The 15,335-nt window shown below is 41.9% G+C and overlaps 1 protein-coding gene across 5 annotated transcripts in view; it reads left to right on the plus strand.

Annotated features, from left to right (window-relative positions):
- Positions 1 to 15,335, plus strand: part of plekha7a (pleckstrin homology domain containing, family A member 7a) — a 144,054-nt gene that overhangs the window by 21,550 nt on the left and 107,169 nt on the right. The window contains exon 1 of one of the 5 annotated variants that reach the window (XM_041039218.1): positions 10,029 to 10,295. The exons of the other annotated variants lie outside the window; for them this stretch is intronic. Coding sequence (XP_040895152.1) covers positions 10,225 to 10,295 — 71 coding nt within the window. The 5' untranslated portion in view covers positions 10,029 to 10,224. Of the gene's footprint in view, positions 1 to 10,028; positions 10,296 to 15,335 lie in introns of those variants that run through there. 5 annotated transcript variants of the gene reach the window in all.

Below are 15,335 nucleotides of genomic sequence, written 5' to 3' on the forward strand. Positions count from 1 at the left end.
AGTGCTCGTTCAACATGTGCCTCTCTGTAGCGGCTGATTGCTTCTCCTGGGTTAATTCTGCTTGCAGCTTTCCTGAGAGCATCATCAAAACAACTTCACCCTCCACACTGCTCTTCCTCGGGTCCTCAGCAATATACCTGTGAAGTCTGAGGTTGATTGGATGGAAGTATAACAAAAAAAAAAAGAAATGCATCTTTTTATCAAAGAGCACTACGCTTTACTCTCTCGTCTTTGACTTTGTTCAGATCTTTAACCAAAAACCAAAGTTCGTAGACAGTTTATGAAACCCTGAGTAATGTCTGCAGGTACTCCTTCAGGCTTCAGGCTGAATGCAGCCCTGGTAACCTTTACTAATAAGGCAGGGCGACCTTTATGAGGCCTGAAACTCAGGGTGAAAAAAGTCAGCAGAGCACTGGGTGCTGCTTGTTAAGGTCTTGGCTGTGAGCACAAGGTAATAACTGAAGGTGACTGAGAAGACCATATCAGCATTTGTATAACCTCAGATCTTCTCACAGAGAACAGTGTTCAGAGAAGCTTTAGTCAGAAAATCAGCCTGAACACTTTAAAGTTAGGGAGAGAAAAACAGGATTCTGAAGAGGTGGACGTGCAGCCCCCAAAGTTCCCAGTGGAAATGAAGTCAACATTAAATTTTATGCTTTGAGTGTGTTAATTGATGGACCTTTTTCCTGTGTTTTATGATTTTACAGCCTCATGTCACCTTTTAAAAAGTTTAAGTGCAGATGCTTTAATTCTTGGCAATTTCTCTATACGGTGTGTGAGATATCTGTCTACCTTTGGATACAGTAGAGAACAGAATACATTGTCGTTATGTAATTTCATGTTACAGATATGCATTTGTCCCCCTGTCCTTGGCATTTTAAATAGAAAGTACAAATGTCTTTTTGTGTGCTCTTGGTCTTTTAATGACTGTTGGAGACATTTAAAGCAGCGAACCAGGACTTCTCCAGTCAGCAGTTCTGCTCCTTCAATTTAAGTGCGATTAAAAGTCAACTATTGACCTTCACTGTATGACCATGTGACATTTCCAAACAATGGGAAGGCGATGACAGAAAGATGAGCATGGGGAGAATTCCCCCATTTTTCCTCAAAGCAGAAGGCTTCGCTGAGCCTGAATGCTCCCAAAAAACCACTCCTGGCCTTTGTTCAGGCGTAATTCTCCCTGCCTTCTCAAAATTGCACCACTGTGCAATTTTGAATGCCTCATTACAACAGCCACCACCTAAAAACAGGCTCATTATAGCACGTGCTGAATGGTGCCTTGTATCCTGCAGATGCTAGGTGCATTGTAATCAACAGAAAAACGTATTTGTCCTAGATATCTTGTCATATTTGTCCCATCCGAATTGTCGAAATGAGTATATGTTATTTTGTAATTCCTCCTCTCAGTTCATTTAATGTATCTCTGTTGCTTTGTGTCTTTATCTGATTTATCTGATTCATCTGTTTTATTATTCTACTGATGACACCTCTATCTGTCTGTCTCTGACCTCTTCTGTGACGCGTCTCCACACGGAAACAGTAAAGTGTAACCTTGAATTTCCTTTCGTGTCACCGCCGCCAATGATGGACTGACAGTGAGCTCTTCTTCTGTTCCTGGCAGTAACTGTCGGGCCATTCACTGTCAGTGGCCTTTGAAGGCTAACTGAAAGGGGTCACTCTTGGGTGGGGAGGTTGAGCTGCCTCATTCCTCACTCACAGAGAAGCAGCAAGGGTCCCGTCATTACCATTTCAAAGAGAATCTAAGTGAATCCAGTTCATAAACCAGAATAAGGGAGATTCATACGACACAATACCTTTTATAGTGTTTGTTCAGAGGCAAAATTAATGAATAGCAATTGATATCAATTTGAGATGCTCTTGTCTATAGCAGATCAAATGCACTGTAGGGCATGATTTTCAGATGCCACTGCAGAGTCAATAAGCATTGTGAGAGCTAATAAATCTTCATTTTTTTGTTTGCTTTTCTGCATTGGCCCACAGAGGCAGCAGTCAGTCTGCAATCACTGGCAGCATTTAGAGAAGCAGCGGTAGTGTTAATTTATAATTTCTGATTTGGATGTCTGCTTCCTGCTAAGGATGATTTTTCATTATCCTGCTTTTAACTGACTCTCTCAGGCAGTGCAGTATGCAGTCGGATAATACAGTAGAATAAAATTCACTTCAGTTTAATTTAAGAAATTTCATTAGAATTACAGGGCAGTAGTATAGTAGAGCAACATGACCTGAATAATTATGCATCTGTGTGTTGGTAAAATCATTTTTAGAACTTGGTGCTTCGATACACTAAGCGGTCGAAGGGATTTTTTTTCCTTCAAGATAAGATCAAATTAGAGGTAATAGGGGAGCGAAATGAGGGAATGGAGACGCAGGGTGATGTGAAGTGCTCGAAGAGATGAGATTGAACAGTGATGGAAGATAGAAAGTGAACCTGCTGCCCTGTCTTCAGAACAACTGCAAGGTTATAGACTCACATGAGTCCGAACAGGCAAACACTGCCTGATAGGGATGTGTGACCCTGGTAATAGTCATCGAGGATGTTCTTGGTTTTGTTTGGCCATGTACTGCTGATCACTCCCCTGTTGTCATCCAAAGCACAGAAACTCTGTAAATAAAAAAAAATCATACAAAATGCATTGGTTCCGCAATGAAAACTTAATTTAAACAGTTGGAAAGTGACTGTTTTTGCAAAAACAAATCACATAAATTGCTTTTTTTATAGCCACTGTGTTTAGGATTTGAAGATTTCTCAAGACATTTGAGAAGACAGCAGTACATACTGCTATCAAACAAACCTTGCAAGTAAGGTTGTGACTGATAGATTTTCTGGTTTTTGACACAGAAGTTCTGTGGCTGCAGAAACGGACTCGGCTGCTCAGGGGCTTGGCCGTCTGAGAGCTGACCAGGATCTTGCGGTGCCCAGTTAGCGACCTGTCATTTCAAACCCAGACCAATCAGTCAAGCTCTGAGTGACAGCCAGTTTTCAGAGAAGAAAAAGAATAGAGGGGTTGACCGACAGAGGTTCAAGAGCAAATAAATTCACTTCATCATTTTTTTTCCTGTGTTCCTCAAGTTACTGTGTCATGAAAATGCTTAAGTAAAAGTTTTTTCTCGTCTGTGTGACGTCTCAACTTTGAACCTGAGCCACCTCGTAGAGCGAGAATGAGAAAGTGCTTCGATTTACAAAGGAACCGAGCCATGCTGCTTTCTGTATTAGATTCTCAGTGCATAAAAGATTAGTTTTCATTTTATTTTGGAAATTTTTTTTTGGTGGGGTGGGGGTTAAATATTGTACTGAGAGCTGGACTGGGTAAATATGATGCACATTAGTGGGCCATTGTGCCAGTGGGTGATCCCATTACGACAGTCCATACCTTCTGAACTGCTCCTTTTCAAACATGCACATTTCTACATTTGCAGTGTCAGTGATACAATTATCCACAGCTTGATATGCTGCTGTTCATATCCTATGTCTCCTGTTGTATCTCATCACTATTTACTGCTGCAACAGCCCAATTTTCTCAACAGGATCATTACAGTTTCATTCGGTCTTTGTGGACCACACATGCCTTGCATACCAATGGGGCTTTTGAGTGTGCGTATGTAAATGAAGAGCCTGTTGTCAGTTTTGCCAGTCAAAAATAATATAGCAACAGAAAGACATTAGCTGAACAGTGACAATGAAAGTACATTACACTTTTTCGATTTAAAATTGCAGTGTGAAAGGGCCGTTAATCATAGCTTAATTTATCAACAGTGTTTTAACAAGCAGAAGTATTGAATATACCACAAATATTGTGCTGAAAGTGTTTTAATCCCTCTCTTGAAAAACAAAAAAAGTTTAATTTGAAGAATAATTTCATTATTGTATCATATTATTTTCATGTAGAAACTAAAGGCTTGTGATTATGATGGGTACACTCTTGTCTTGGTTCATGCTGCTTTTACCTAGTAGCATATTTTTAATTTTAGATTATAGAAAATAATTGCACTTGTAATTGTTTATGCAACATTGGTGTGGAAAAAATACAGATATTTTTCCCTAAACATTTCAGCTCAATGTTACCCTGGTCCCATAAATGACGTGGCCTTCATGGCATTCCCAAAAATGCCAGTAATAGTAAAGTTTTCTCATTTCCTCTGAATATTATTTTGCTGATTGATTTGATAATACAGCACGATGAATACAGGGGGACTATCAAATCCAGCAAATCCAAAGCTTGTGAGGAGACTGTCTTTGCCTTTCTCTCTGCTCTGGATCTGATCCATCATATAAAACATTTCTTCTAATTGTGGTGTCATACTTTAGCCCGTGAGATGGAGGGGTGCGAGGCCTCCAGGCACGATGAAAGGAAAGAGCTCAGAAGAGGTGTATTAATAGTAGGGCTGCATCATGTGTGTGTGTGTGTGTGTGTGTGTGTGAAGATTGAAGAATCTGGATCAAAAGATCCCTGAGGATATTGACACACACACACACACACACACACACACACACACACAAAACACACACGGATACGCACAGAAGTTATTGCATCATTCAAGCTAGCAAAGCTTCTCCCAAGCCAGACGAGCATGTTCTTGAATTATATGAGCTGGATAATAGTCCATCCATCAGATGAATTCACCCAACTTTCTACAACAACATCCAGTGTGTACTCCTCCATCCTCGTACAGGTATACATGGGCATAAGTATCTCTATTACTGTTTTGAATTATTTAGTTTTGCAATTTGTAAATTTTTCATCTGGAGAGATGCAGCTCGTGCTATTAGCTGATTCTCCCCGAGTTCTGATCAGCTGAATGATTGATCAAGTCCTCCTGAGAAAATGTATGTGTGTATATACAGTAGATATATATAGAATATGGAGTCCTACCAGACGGTGACTTAGTACATGTGAGGAGGAGGAAATGAACGGCGAGCTGGAGACTGTGTTTGTGAGTGTGTGCATGGGAGAGAGTGCAAAAAAAAAGGCCAAAATTAAACTTGCACTTTGCACCTTTTTACAATGCTAGTGGGAGTAATCCTTTAAATTTTGCAGAACCAAAGCAAGAATTTCATCTATTTAAGTGCTGGTGAGGGGACGGGTGGTGGAGAGGTTTGCTGAGTCTGTGTCTTAATGGATCATGTCCTCACTGTAGTTTTCTATTTGAAATATTTTATAGAGCCTTCTGTAGTTTCTGGAAAAAAAAAGAAAACACAGGTAAACATCTAGTGTCATCTTTGTGAAAATGTCAGGGCCTGGAGGTTTTTCTACTGAAACAGAGAATTGGCTGCAGAGTGAGATTTTACAGCCAAACATCTCAGGTTATCACTAAATCAATGATATTGATCAGCAACTGGGTTTATTATGTTTGTGCCGTTGAGCAGTAGGTTTCTCTCCGAGAAAGATGGAAGGAGCGCAGGTGAGTCTTGTTTTTAAGGATTTTCAGAAATATGGGCTCAGATGTGACCTTGACAGTCGGCGTGAGGAGGCGGGTGTGTGTGAGGAGGTTGTGTGTGTGTGTGTGAATTTTAAGGTGAGTGGCGACGGAGGGGTTTAGGCTGTAAAAGCCTGATAAGCTGAACCACTGGTCCAATCACACTCCTGCCATCTTACCCACTGACATAATGATTCAACACTGCTGTCAACTGTCTGCAAGATGACATCTGCTGAATGTGTGTTGTATGCGTGTGTTTGTGCATCCTTGTGAGGCATCCGTGTTCATGTCTGCATGTATGTGTCGTCTGTTCGCACATGCATAGATGCATGACAGCGTATAATATGTTGTGTATTGTGTGTACCTGACGTGTGCAGCAGTGAGGCTGTGCAGAAGGCTGTGTGCCTCGCATGTCCATGTGCGCTGTGTTTGTGTGTGGGTGGAGAGGAGAGCAAAGGTGGAGCCAGTCAACCTGCCTCTTCAGACAAGGAGAGCAAAGGCAGAGACAGAGGAGGATGGAGGAAAAGGAAGGAGCAGGGTCCCCTGTGTTTCCGAACCCTGATTAGATTGTGCTGGAATTAAATTTCACAACAAAAACAAACAGCAGGAGACGGACAGGCCCACCTCCTTCCCTCCCACTTTCTGTGTTCTTTTTATCCCTCCCAACCCCTACTCCCTCCCTTCCTCTCTCCCTCTCCTTGCTTTTGCTTCTGAGCAACCTTCCTCTTTTTTCTTTACCTTTTCCTTCTCTTTCTGCATTCTCTCACCACAACAAAGAGGCATTATGTAACCAGCCACTTACACCACAGACGATGATATTCCTTCAGGATGTGTTAATGAGTTTAGGTGTGTATGATGTGAGAGGTCAGCAGGCAGGGATGATGATGATGATGATGATGTCTGATTTAGTGCTGTTACGAAGCTTTGACCCTGTTAAAACGGCTACTAATGACATTTAATCAAAACATGTGAAAACCTGTACATCAGTGTAATGTGAAAAAAGCAAGATATCAGAGAACTGATTTACCTTATGGCCCTGTAAGAGAAACAATTAGAGCAGAAACCCACGATTATTCTCACCACCTAATTATTTTCTTGATTCATTGATTAATGGTGACAAGATGACTCCCTGAAACTGCAAAGCTCAAATATGCTCTGTCTATTATCACACATGACAGAAGAAGCAGCACATCCGCACAATGGGCTCATGCAGTTTTACTTGAAAAATAAGAGAAATGATTAATTTACTACCACAACAGTTGCTGAATAACTTTTTATCACACAACTAACAACTAATCTTTTCTGCTTTTGAAGCCGTGTCTCCTTGTGGCCCCACAACTCGCCACATATGTCAGTGAGTTGTGAATAGTTGAATGAAGTGAATGCCATGACCAAACGTTGTGCTGGTGTTTTTCCACAGCGGATTGGAAACAGTTTCTTGCAAATGTGAACGCCAGAGGCTCGTGAAATGAGCCCCAGCTCTCATTAGGCTGAGGGATCTTCACTTCACACGGGACAGTGATGCAAGATGATAGTAAGAGTGTCAAAGCAGGGTGTAAGATGTCCTATATGAATGAGCAGACGAGCTCTAAAGGGAAAAGCTTAACCATTTTTTTCCACTTTTCCGTGTATTATCCGGTAGGAGTTCATGTCACGCTTCTGCCCTAATTAACAACTTTTTATCATCGAATTATCAGGGTTGGGAAGTGAAAATCCCTCTCGTGAATAGAAAAAGAAAACAAATATTCATGAGGTAATCCAGTGGCTACATGGTTTTTAGCTTTCCAAACCACCACATCCCTGTGCGAACTCTGTTTTCATATCAGATTACACAGCCGGACTTTGACCCGCAGTGAGTGAAGCTGTCGTTTTGCCAGCTTCGCGGCTGTGTCACCAGCCTGTCCCCAGGTGCTGCAGAGTCGTCCTTGCAGCAGGGTCATGGCAGTGCTTTGCTTAGTAGGGCACTGGAGTAGTCCACCTCTCCGGGGAGACAGCACATCTCTGTTTAGCTGCACAGAGGTGACCTCTCACCTGCAGGCTTCATGTGCTGATTGGGAGGTTTGAGTCAGGCTGTTTGCTGCTGTGAATTACCTGCTGCAGACGAAAACAGACCGTCTGTGTCTGCTCTTAGCTCCGCTCTCTATTTATCTGTCTGGCTTCTCATCTCATGAGTGCTTTCTATACCTTCTCTCTCTAGCATTCTCTTAGTCATTATGATTTTTAGCTTTTTCCAGATGGCCGGTCTTTACATGCATTCATTAATGTGACATTTACAAATATTCTGGTTAATAGTGCAACTGAGCCTCTCACGTTTAGGTCTGAACAATATCATGATGTTATTGGTAGTATGATGGTGGTTTTTGTGGTATCAGCATATGTCAGGACATGGCAAAGGTTTTCAGCTTCCCATTTAATGGTGATTTTCTATGCAAGACAGTGGTTTCCACTGTTAGAAATAACACTGTAATGATTATGGGGTACTCTGGTTAATGATCATATATTACAAAAAAGGCTGAAATAACAGTCCATTAATCGATAAAAGCAAATATGCCAAACATGATCTAGTTGCAGCCTCTCAGCTCTGAGGATTTGCAAGTTTTCTTTGCATTAGTTATTAAAATATCGTGGACGTTGGTTGGAGGAAGCTAGCAAACTGAAGATGGTGCCTTGGGCTTTGAGAAATTCTGACGGCTGTTATTTATAAACAAAACTTTACAGACAGTTAATTATTCAATGAAATAATTGCCAGATTAATCAGAAATGGAAACAGTCATTAAGTTGCTGCACCAAGTGGAAGTTATATCAAACAAACTCTTAACAAATAAAACAAAAAAATTAACTTAGAAATTTTGTTGATTGTAAATTATTGTTGTTGTAAATTGTCGGAGTTGGTAATTTGAATACTTAAGTATCATATAATCACAATGATTCCACTGAAAGCTGTAAAGCAACAAGATTAACCTAAACAACCTGATAACTCTCAAGTAATGTCTGATCAGATTTGTAATCTTGTTATTTATTATTATTTACAAGTAAAAGATGTGTATTCCTCTCATAGTAAGATATTGAAAATAAAACGGTTTTGTGATTGGGATAGAAAAATTCAAACAATAACCCAGCCCTGGTGACGGGGCTTATGAAGTTTTATCATCGGATCTACATCCTCCAGGTTGAACATGCTCTGTCACAGCACCTGCTCCTGCACAGACTCTTCACAGAAATGCAGTTAAGGTGCGAACATTTGTTTCTGGCCTCAGTTTACAAACATACTCTACCTATTTTACAGTGATTACGCAACCACATTTGACTACAGTCACAATTTGCCCTGGCAAAGGTAAGAGTCCAAAGTCACTGTTCTCTCTCCCTCACACACACACACACACACACACACACACACACACACACACACACAAACACATTGTCAAGTCCAATCATATTCTATTTACTGTGTATATCCCAATATCACAAATTTGCCTCAAGGGGCTGAACAATCTGTGCAGCATAAACACGCTTTGTCTGAAGCTGATAAGGAAAAACTCTCCAAAAAAACCCTTTAATGTGGAGGGGACAAAAAAAAATGGAAGAGACCTCAGGAAGAGCAGCTGCGGAGAGATCCCTCTTCCAGGACGTGCAGACATGCAGTAGATGTCAGTCGAACAGAATAGATCACAGAATTGTCTCTCTCTCTTTTTCTCTCTCTCTTCCTCAGCGTTGTGTATCCTGCCAGATTAGCATGAGGCGGGAAAAGGAATGCAGCTCCGCTCTGTTTACCTCTTCCTCGTTCTCTCGCTCTCTCACTCTGTACCTCTTACACTCTCACTCGCTCTCACTGCCACCTCCTGCTTCCCTCTCTCTCTCTCTCTCTCTCTCTCCCTCTGTGAGTATGCTCAGTCATTCAGCTCCGTGCACCGCTGTTGTTTCGTGAGCCGGTGGGGAGCCTGTGATTGGGGAAATAAGCGCTAGTGCCGGCACTGTCTACCTCAGAGACAAACTAGATACAGGGGAGGGACGCAGAGACTGTGGAATTCAACCGGTTCGCGTCAAGAAGAGATGGATTTGTGGCGCCTGTGAACTTTGGAGAGAATGTACTGCACGTGTGAAAGACATAAACAGCTCTTATTTGGCATCAGGGATTGCTGGAGAAAAGGAGGTCTCTGAAATCTGCCCCTTATCTTGAGGACGGTCTGATGTGGATCTGCGCCTGAGAAGTCGAAACCCCTGGAGGTGTGAGCCAAATCACTGAGATGAAAGGTGGAGATATGTATTACGCATGATTTAACAGGCAAAAGATACAGCTCAGCAAGGTTAACCTCAAAGACATCTGTTATACCTGAGACGTGAGGGAAAATGAGTGGCTCGAGGCAGGATTAAAGGAGTCACCTGTGATGTCAGACTTCACCTGGGCCCGTCGTCTGAGACTCTGCTGAGTAGTTGTGGTGTTGTCGAGGTGGGTGGGTGGGGGCAGCGGGAGCAGACTTCATTTCCAGGTGTGTAAAACCACACCAGACTTGACTCACCTGGCATCCCCCCCCCCCCCCTCTGTTTGGGCTCAGCCCCTCAGCTCATATTCTCACCTCCTCTTCCCAGTAATCTCTGCTCTCAAACCCACCACCACCACCACCACCTCTCGCTTTCTCCCCATGGAGCCGCTCAGGAGCCGAGAGAAGACACACTGATTAATGTTACTCCTGGCAGCCCGAGTCTGATTCCGCGGCACTCGAAATAGAAAACAGAAAGAATCAGCGACGGCACTTGTGAACTGTCATCACATCGAACAAGAGAAGCACCATGTGGAATCAGTCCGGATACTGCAATCACATACCTCATGCAGGATATCCCTTCTATCATGCGCCCTGCAGGTAGGCTGTCACAACGTGTGCCCAAACTCTGTCTCTGCTCTCCTGTGCGGTTGCATCGGTAACGTTAAAGTTGCTTGCTTCTTCTTCTTCTGATTGTGATCACTTTAATCTGTGGTGTCTGTCAGTGGTCCACGTGTGGTATGCTGTTTTTTTTTTGGGGCATTTTGGGAAATAGTTTTTTCCATTGGGGACAGTTGTTGATGGTTTTCAATGTAGATAAAGCTGATGGGTTTTAGTATTTTCCAAAGCAGAGGCTGTAACCAAACTGGTTTGACTGGAATATTGTTTTAACAGAACCAGGAAACTGGTTTTACCTGTGCACAGTGATAGCTGGTAATTTGGCAGGTTTGTTGGTCAGTGTGACACACTACACTGTATTTGAACAAATGGCTGTAACCTGTTTTTCTCTCATTTTAAAAACACTGGATTCAAACAGAGATTACATAAGATTTTACTGGTCCTCTTCCATTACGTCCCTGGACCCAGCAGCAGCAGTAATGACATCATTACATTTATCACACAGTTTCAGATGTGACCCACTCTCAAATGAACACCATCAATTCTCATTCCCTGAGGGGAGAACAGACCCCTGCCTACGCCTCTTTTTCTGTCAGATACTGTAATAGTCTCTAACCTCTGAAGGCTGTTGGAGCTCAAGCACCAGAATACTGATTCACCATTACTAGTTATTTATCAAATCCCCGTGTGTTTGAGCATAATGTGGAGGTACTTAGAAAATGAATGACATGAACAAGTATAAATGTATAACATAACTGTGCTAAAAGCCTGGTATTTGTATATATTTTTTGTTTTTATCTGTCCATGTTGTAGTTTACGTGGATTTGCTAGTCTTGATTCACCAGCCACAGGAGCGGTATGGGGTGGTCTGCACCAGGGGGGACAGAGCGATTCAGCTAATAAGTGAGTCATACCTCAGACCACTGGGCAGGTCAATGACCTGTCAGATCAGCCTGCTCATGGCAGAGAGGGATTCTGTTAGAAAGTACACAGGAATCCAGGAAATGGCCCTGAGCTTCAAAACAAACTAACCATGGCTATTCACTCCCACTCTAGTCTCTTATGGTGAAGTACTCTGACTCACACCATGAATGTTCCACCTGTAGCCTAATCACCTCATGTGTTCAAGTCAAATTTGACATTTTGCTGCATAAACGCGATGTCCGACAAGCTCAAGATGCAGTAGAAACAAACTGGATAGCCGCAGGAGAAAAAACGGTCCTATTTCTCTTCTCTTTTTCAGTGCTTATTTTTGTAAACAAATCAGCGTCCTCCTCGTTGTTTCAGTGCCATTTGTGCCGTGGTTCCCATCTTCTCATCTTGATTTTTAATCCTCTTTCTGGATTTACAGTCCTCTGAGGGATTTTCTGTTCACCTGCACATGCCTCTGTACTGGAAAATTGACTGCTGTGTAAAATATTAAAGTTAACACCTACATCTCACCGACAAAAGAGGAAAAAATCTTTTTATTTTACAGTTAGGGTGTTAAGGGAACATTTTGTAGGATATGAGGAAGAGAAACACATCTAAAGTAGATCTTCGTTTATCTTGAGACAAGATGTGATAAGGCCTGAATACTGCATCTGTCACTCCAATAAAAGTATGAAAGTTTTATTCATGGTTGCACGTCTCTAAATTGTCAATATCACTACTCGTACACTTTTTTTTAAACTATAAATGGTGAAAATGAAAATAATACATTGCATGAGAGAGGCAGAAGCACTGACAGTACAATGAAGCTCGTTCTATAGACTCAGTAAAAGTTCAGTGATCCCTCACTTAGGCCACTCGAGTTAATGATTCCCTCACCTGTAAACAGGCACGTCATTGACACCACCAGACTCCACCTCCATTCTTCTACTTAATCCAATGTGTTTACTTTCAAATGATAAGTTGTTCATTCGCTGTTTGAGGAAGTGCTTGGCCAGACTCCGTTGTTTGGTCCGCTAATCCAGCGTAAGCTAGCAGCGTCAGTCAACCGTGGAGGCTTGAGGTGAGCGTGAAGGCTTAATGAAGGCCTGCGTGTGTTTTCCTCAGAGTATTCATTGTGTTTGTGTGTGTATGTGTATGTGTGTGTGGTTATAGTGTGGAGGGCTCATAATCGAGTGTTGTGCTTTCTGATTGGGCGTATCTACTGTGATTGATGAAAGTGGTGTCAGTGGGATGCAAATATGTGATAAGAGCAAGAAATTTTACTTTAATTTTATTTTACTGATAAATGTGTTAAGACAGTAGCGTTGTGAAGTGTGTATATAATAAACGCAGTATTTTGCAGTGTTTACAGAAAGAGTTTAGTGGGTGGGACCAGAAATAATACACACCAGTGACGGGGATTGACGTGACAAAGGTCATGACACAGATTTGAACTCACAACACTGCATGTGCAGAGTTACCCAGACACCCTAGAGGTGTGTGCTTGTGTCCATTTAACCTGCACGAGAGGATTTTACTCTGTATACACAGTAGTGGGAGTGTGTGTGTATGGATGTGTGTGTGTGTGTGCGGGCCTGTCAGCCTCTCGATGGCTCAGGGATGTAAATGGATTTGGGCTAGTGGCCCAGCAGGGGGTGAATGGAGCAGATTGTCTGAAAGCCTTTGCTTCATCCCTACACACACACACACACACACACACACACACACACACACACACGCACGCACACTCTCACACACTCACGCACTCACTCACGCACACACATGCAGTGCCCTGCCATACTTGTTCCTACACCTCTACAGACATACACACAACCTCTTCGTAATGCAACTTTCAACAACTCAGAATTGATTCTGATTTAACTTAAGAGCCACCCTTAACCTCTCTCAAATATTTAGATGGTAAAGTGTATGTGTGTGTGTGCGCGCGTGCGTGTGTGATCGCCTGCTAATCTCTAAACGTGGACTGAATAATGTGTGTGACAAATGAAACTCAAGCAAGAAGAAAACTTATTTCAGTGGCGGTATCTCTGTCATCTCTGGTTTAGGTCATGTAATAATTTTGTGTAAAAGGATTCCTTTCCTGTGAAGGAATAAAAATGAGCTTTCAGTGTTAAACCTCATCTGAAGGCAAAGCTGTGAGGAGAGTGTGACAGGCGATATCTGTATGAAATGATAGAAGAGGCTGTAAGGTGAGTGAGCAGCAAAGAGACTTCTGTGTATGTTCAGAGGCGAGAAAACTGTAACTGACACTCAGAGAGAAAAAGCCCCCAACAGTTCATAAAATAACCTGTAAAATTAAAATTGATGCTCCTGATAATTCAGAAAACTCTATTTCACATTTCAGCCTCTTCACTTTTTCCCATCTTGAACTACCAAGTATTAACATATTTGCTCTTTATTACAAGTCGCTGCACCGTGCAGTAGGTGATTCAGAGGAGAATTGACTAAGATATTCTGGGCAAGAGAAATGGCATAGTTTTTAATAAGAGAACAACTGAATACATGCCCTGAAGCTGCGGAAATTTTGGCACCATGCAGGCAGGCATTAGATAACGTTCCAACTTCACATTACCAACCAGCATAAACTTAAAATAAGACAACTGAAGGTTGGAACGTAGCTTATTTTGGGACAAAGGAAGGGGAAATGGCCCTGCCTCCAGCTTCCAGTTCCAGGAAAGACGATAAAGCAAATCTTAGATGCTAAAATTAACCAAAAATCTGATTATGTGTGTGCCCAAAAGTTGATTTACCAACCTGCTACATCCACACTTGAATGCCTCTTGTACATTTTCACAACATAGGAACAGAAAGAGAGGAAAAGCAGAGGAACTATGCAAAGTAAAAGAAACAGTAGAAGCATCTGACCGAGTGTCTTATCTCTCCGGGAGGATCTGTCATTCAGCCTCTAGCTGTCCTCTCCTCCTCCTGAGAGTTGACACACTGCTACGGCTGCAGGTTTGATACGACTGACACTTAGACAAAATGAATTCCCCACAAGTCACTCTGAGGAACGGCGCCCTTGTGTCACGAAGTGTCGGGCTGTCAGGGCAGCAGACTTGGATGGAACTGCGCTAAAGAGAGGCGGCTGTCATGGCTGTGGTTTCTTTGACATTGCGGTTTTTCTTTGGCAGTGAGCGGTGATGTGGTGTAAGGACGGTGGGTTAACTGTTGATGCCAGTCAGTTTACAAAACAAAGTCAGAAGCCACAGGAAAATAAAAGACTCAAATCAGATGCAGAAGAAAATATAAGCAGACTTTATATATTGTACAGACAAGACTGGGAGAGCAATGTGTTGTATGAAAAGGCAGTAAATCAGTATTGTTTGACATTTACTTGATTCATATCAGGAGGATATGATCATATCGTTGTCAGTGATAAAAGACCAGCAGATAGACAAAGAAGCCATTCATCAGCTTTGATAACATGAGTCCTTTATCTGGCAAAAACGCCAAACATTCCCACTTTAGCATCACTGTAAATTGAATATGTTTGGGTTTAGTATAATTCATCTTCTCTCATCTCTGGGAATGAGTAATGGGCCATTCACAGTTTTCTGGTCCAAAATAATAATTCTAATAATATAATTCTAAGAAAAACTCACAAACTTTATGTTTGGTTAAATGTAACTTTTACATACATAGTGATATACACTGCTATCAGTATTATTATTAGTATCTTGGTATTGATTCCAACTGCGACCTGTAATGCAGGTGAAGTATTTGAAACAGAACCAGGAGATTTGGATCAGGGTGTTATCAGATTGTGAATTTACACAATGAGGATTTATATTAGTTTTGTGATGTGGATCATTCAGCGGCTTCTCTGGAGAAACTCGGGCTGAACCATTTCATTTTAGCTAACCCAGAAAGGCATGATAGTTACATGGTATCACATTCATGTTGGAAAAATGGAAAACTTGCTTCTCCAGATTGTCAGCATTTCAGCAGCAGCCTTGTTTTTGAGCCTAAATACCATGCATTTTTTATTTCAGTCAAAGAGCCGCCCATGGGGGAAGAACATAAACTTAGAATTCAAATTAAAACATAAATGACATTTCTGACATTTTCTAATGTCAACAATTTCCCTGT

This window comes from Toxotes jaculatrix, chromosome 5 (assembly GCF_017976425.1).
Source record: "Toxotes jaculatrix isolate fToxJac2 chromosome 5, fToxJac2.pri, whole genome shotgun sequence".
Lineage (NCBI taxonomy): Eukaryota > Metazoa > Chordata > Actinopteri > Toxotidae > Toxotes > Toxotes jaculatrix.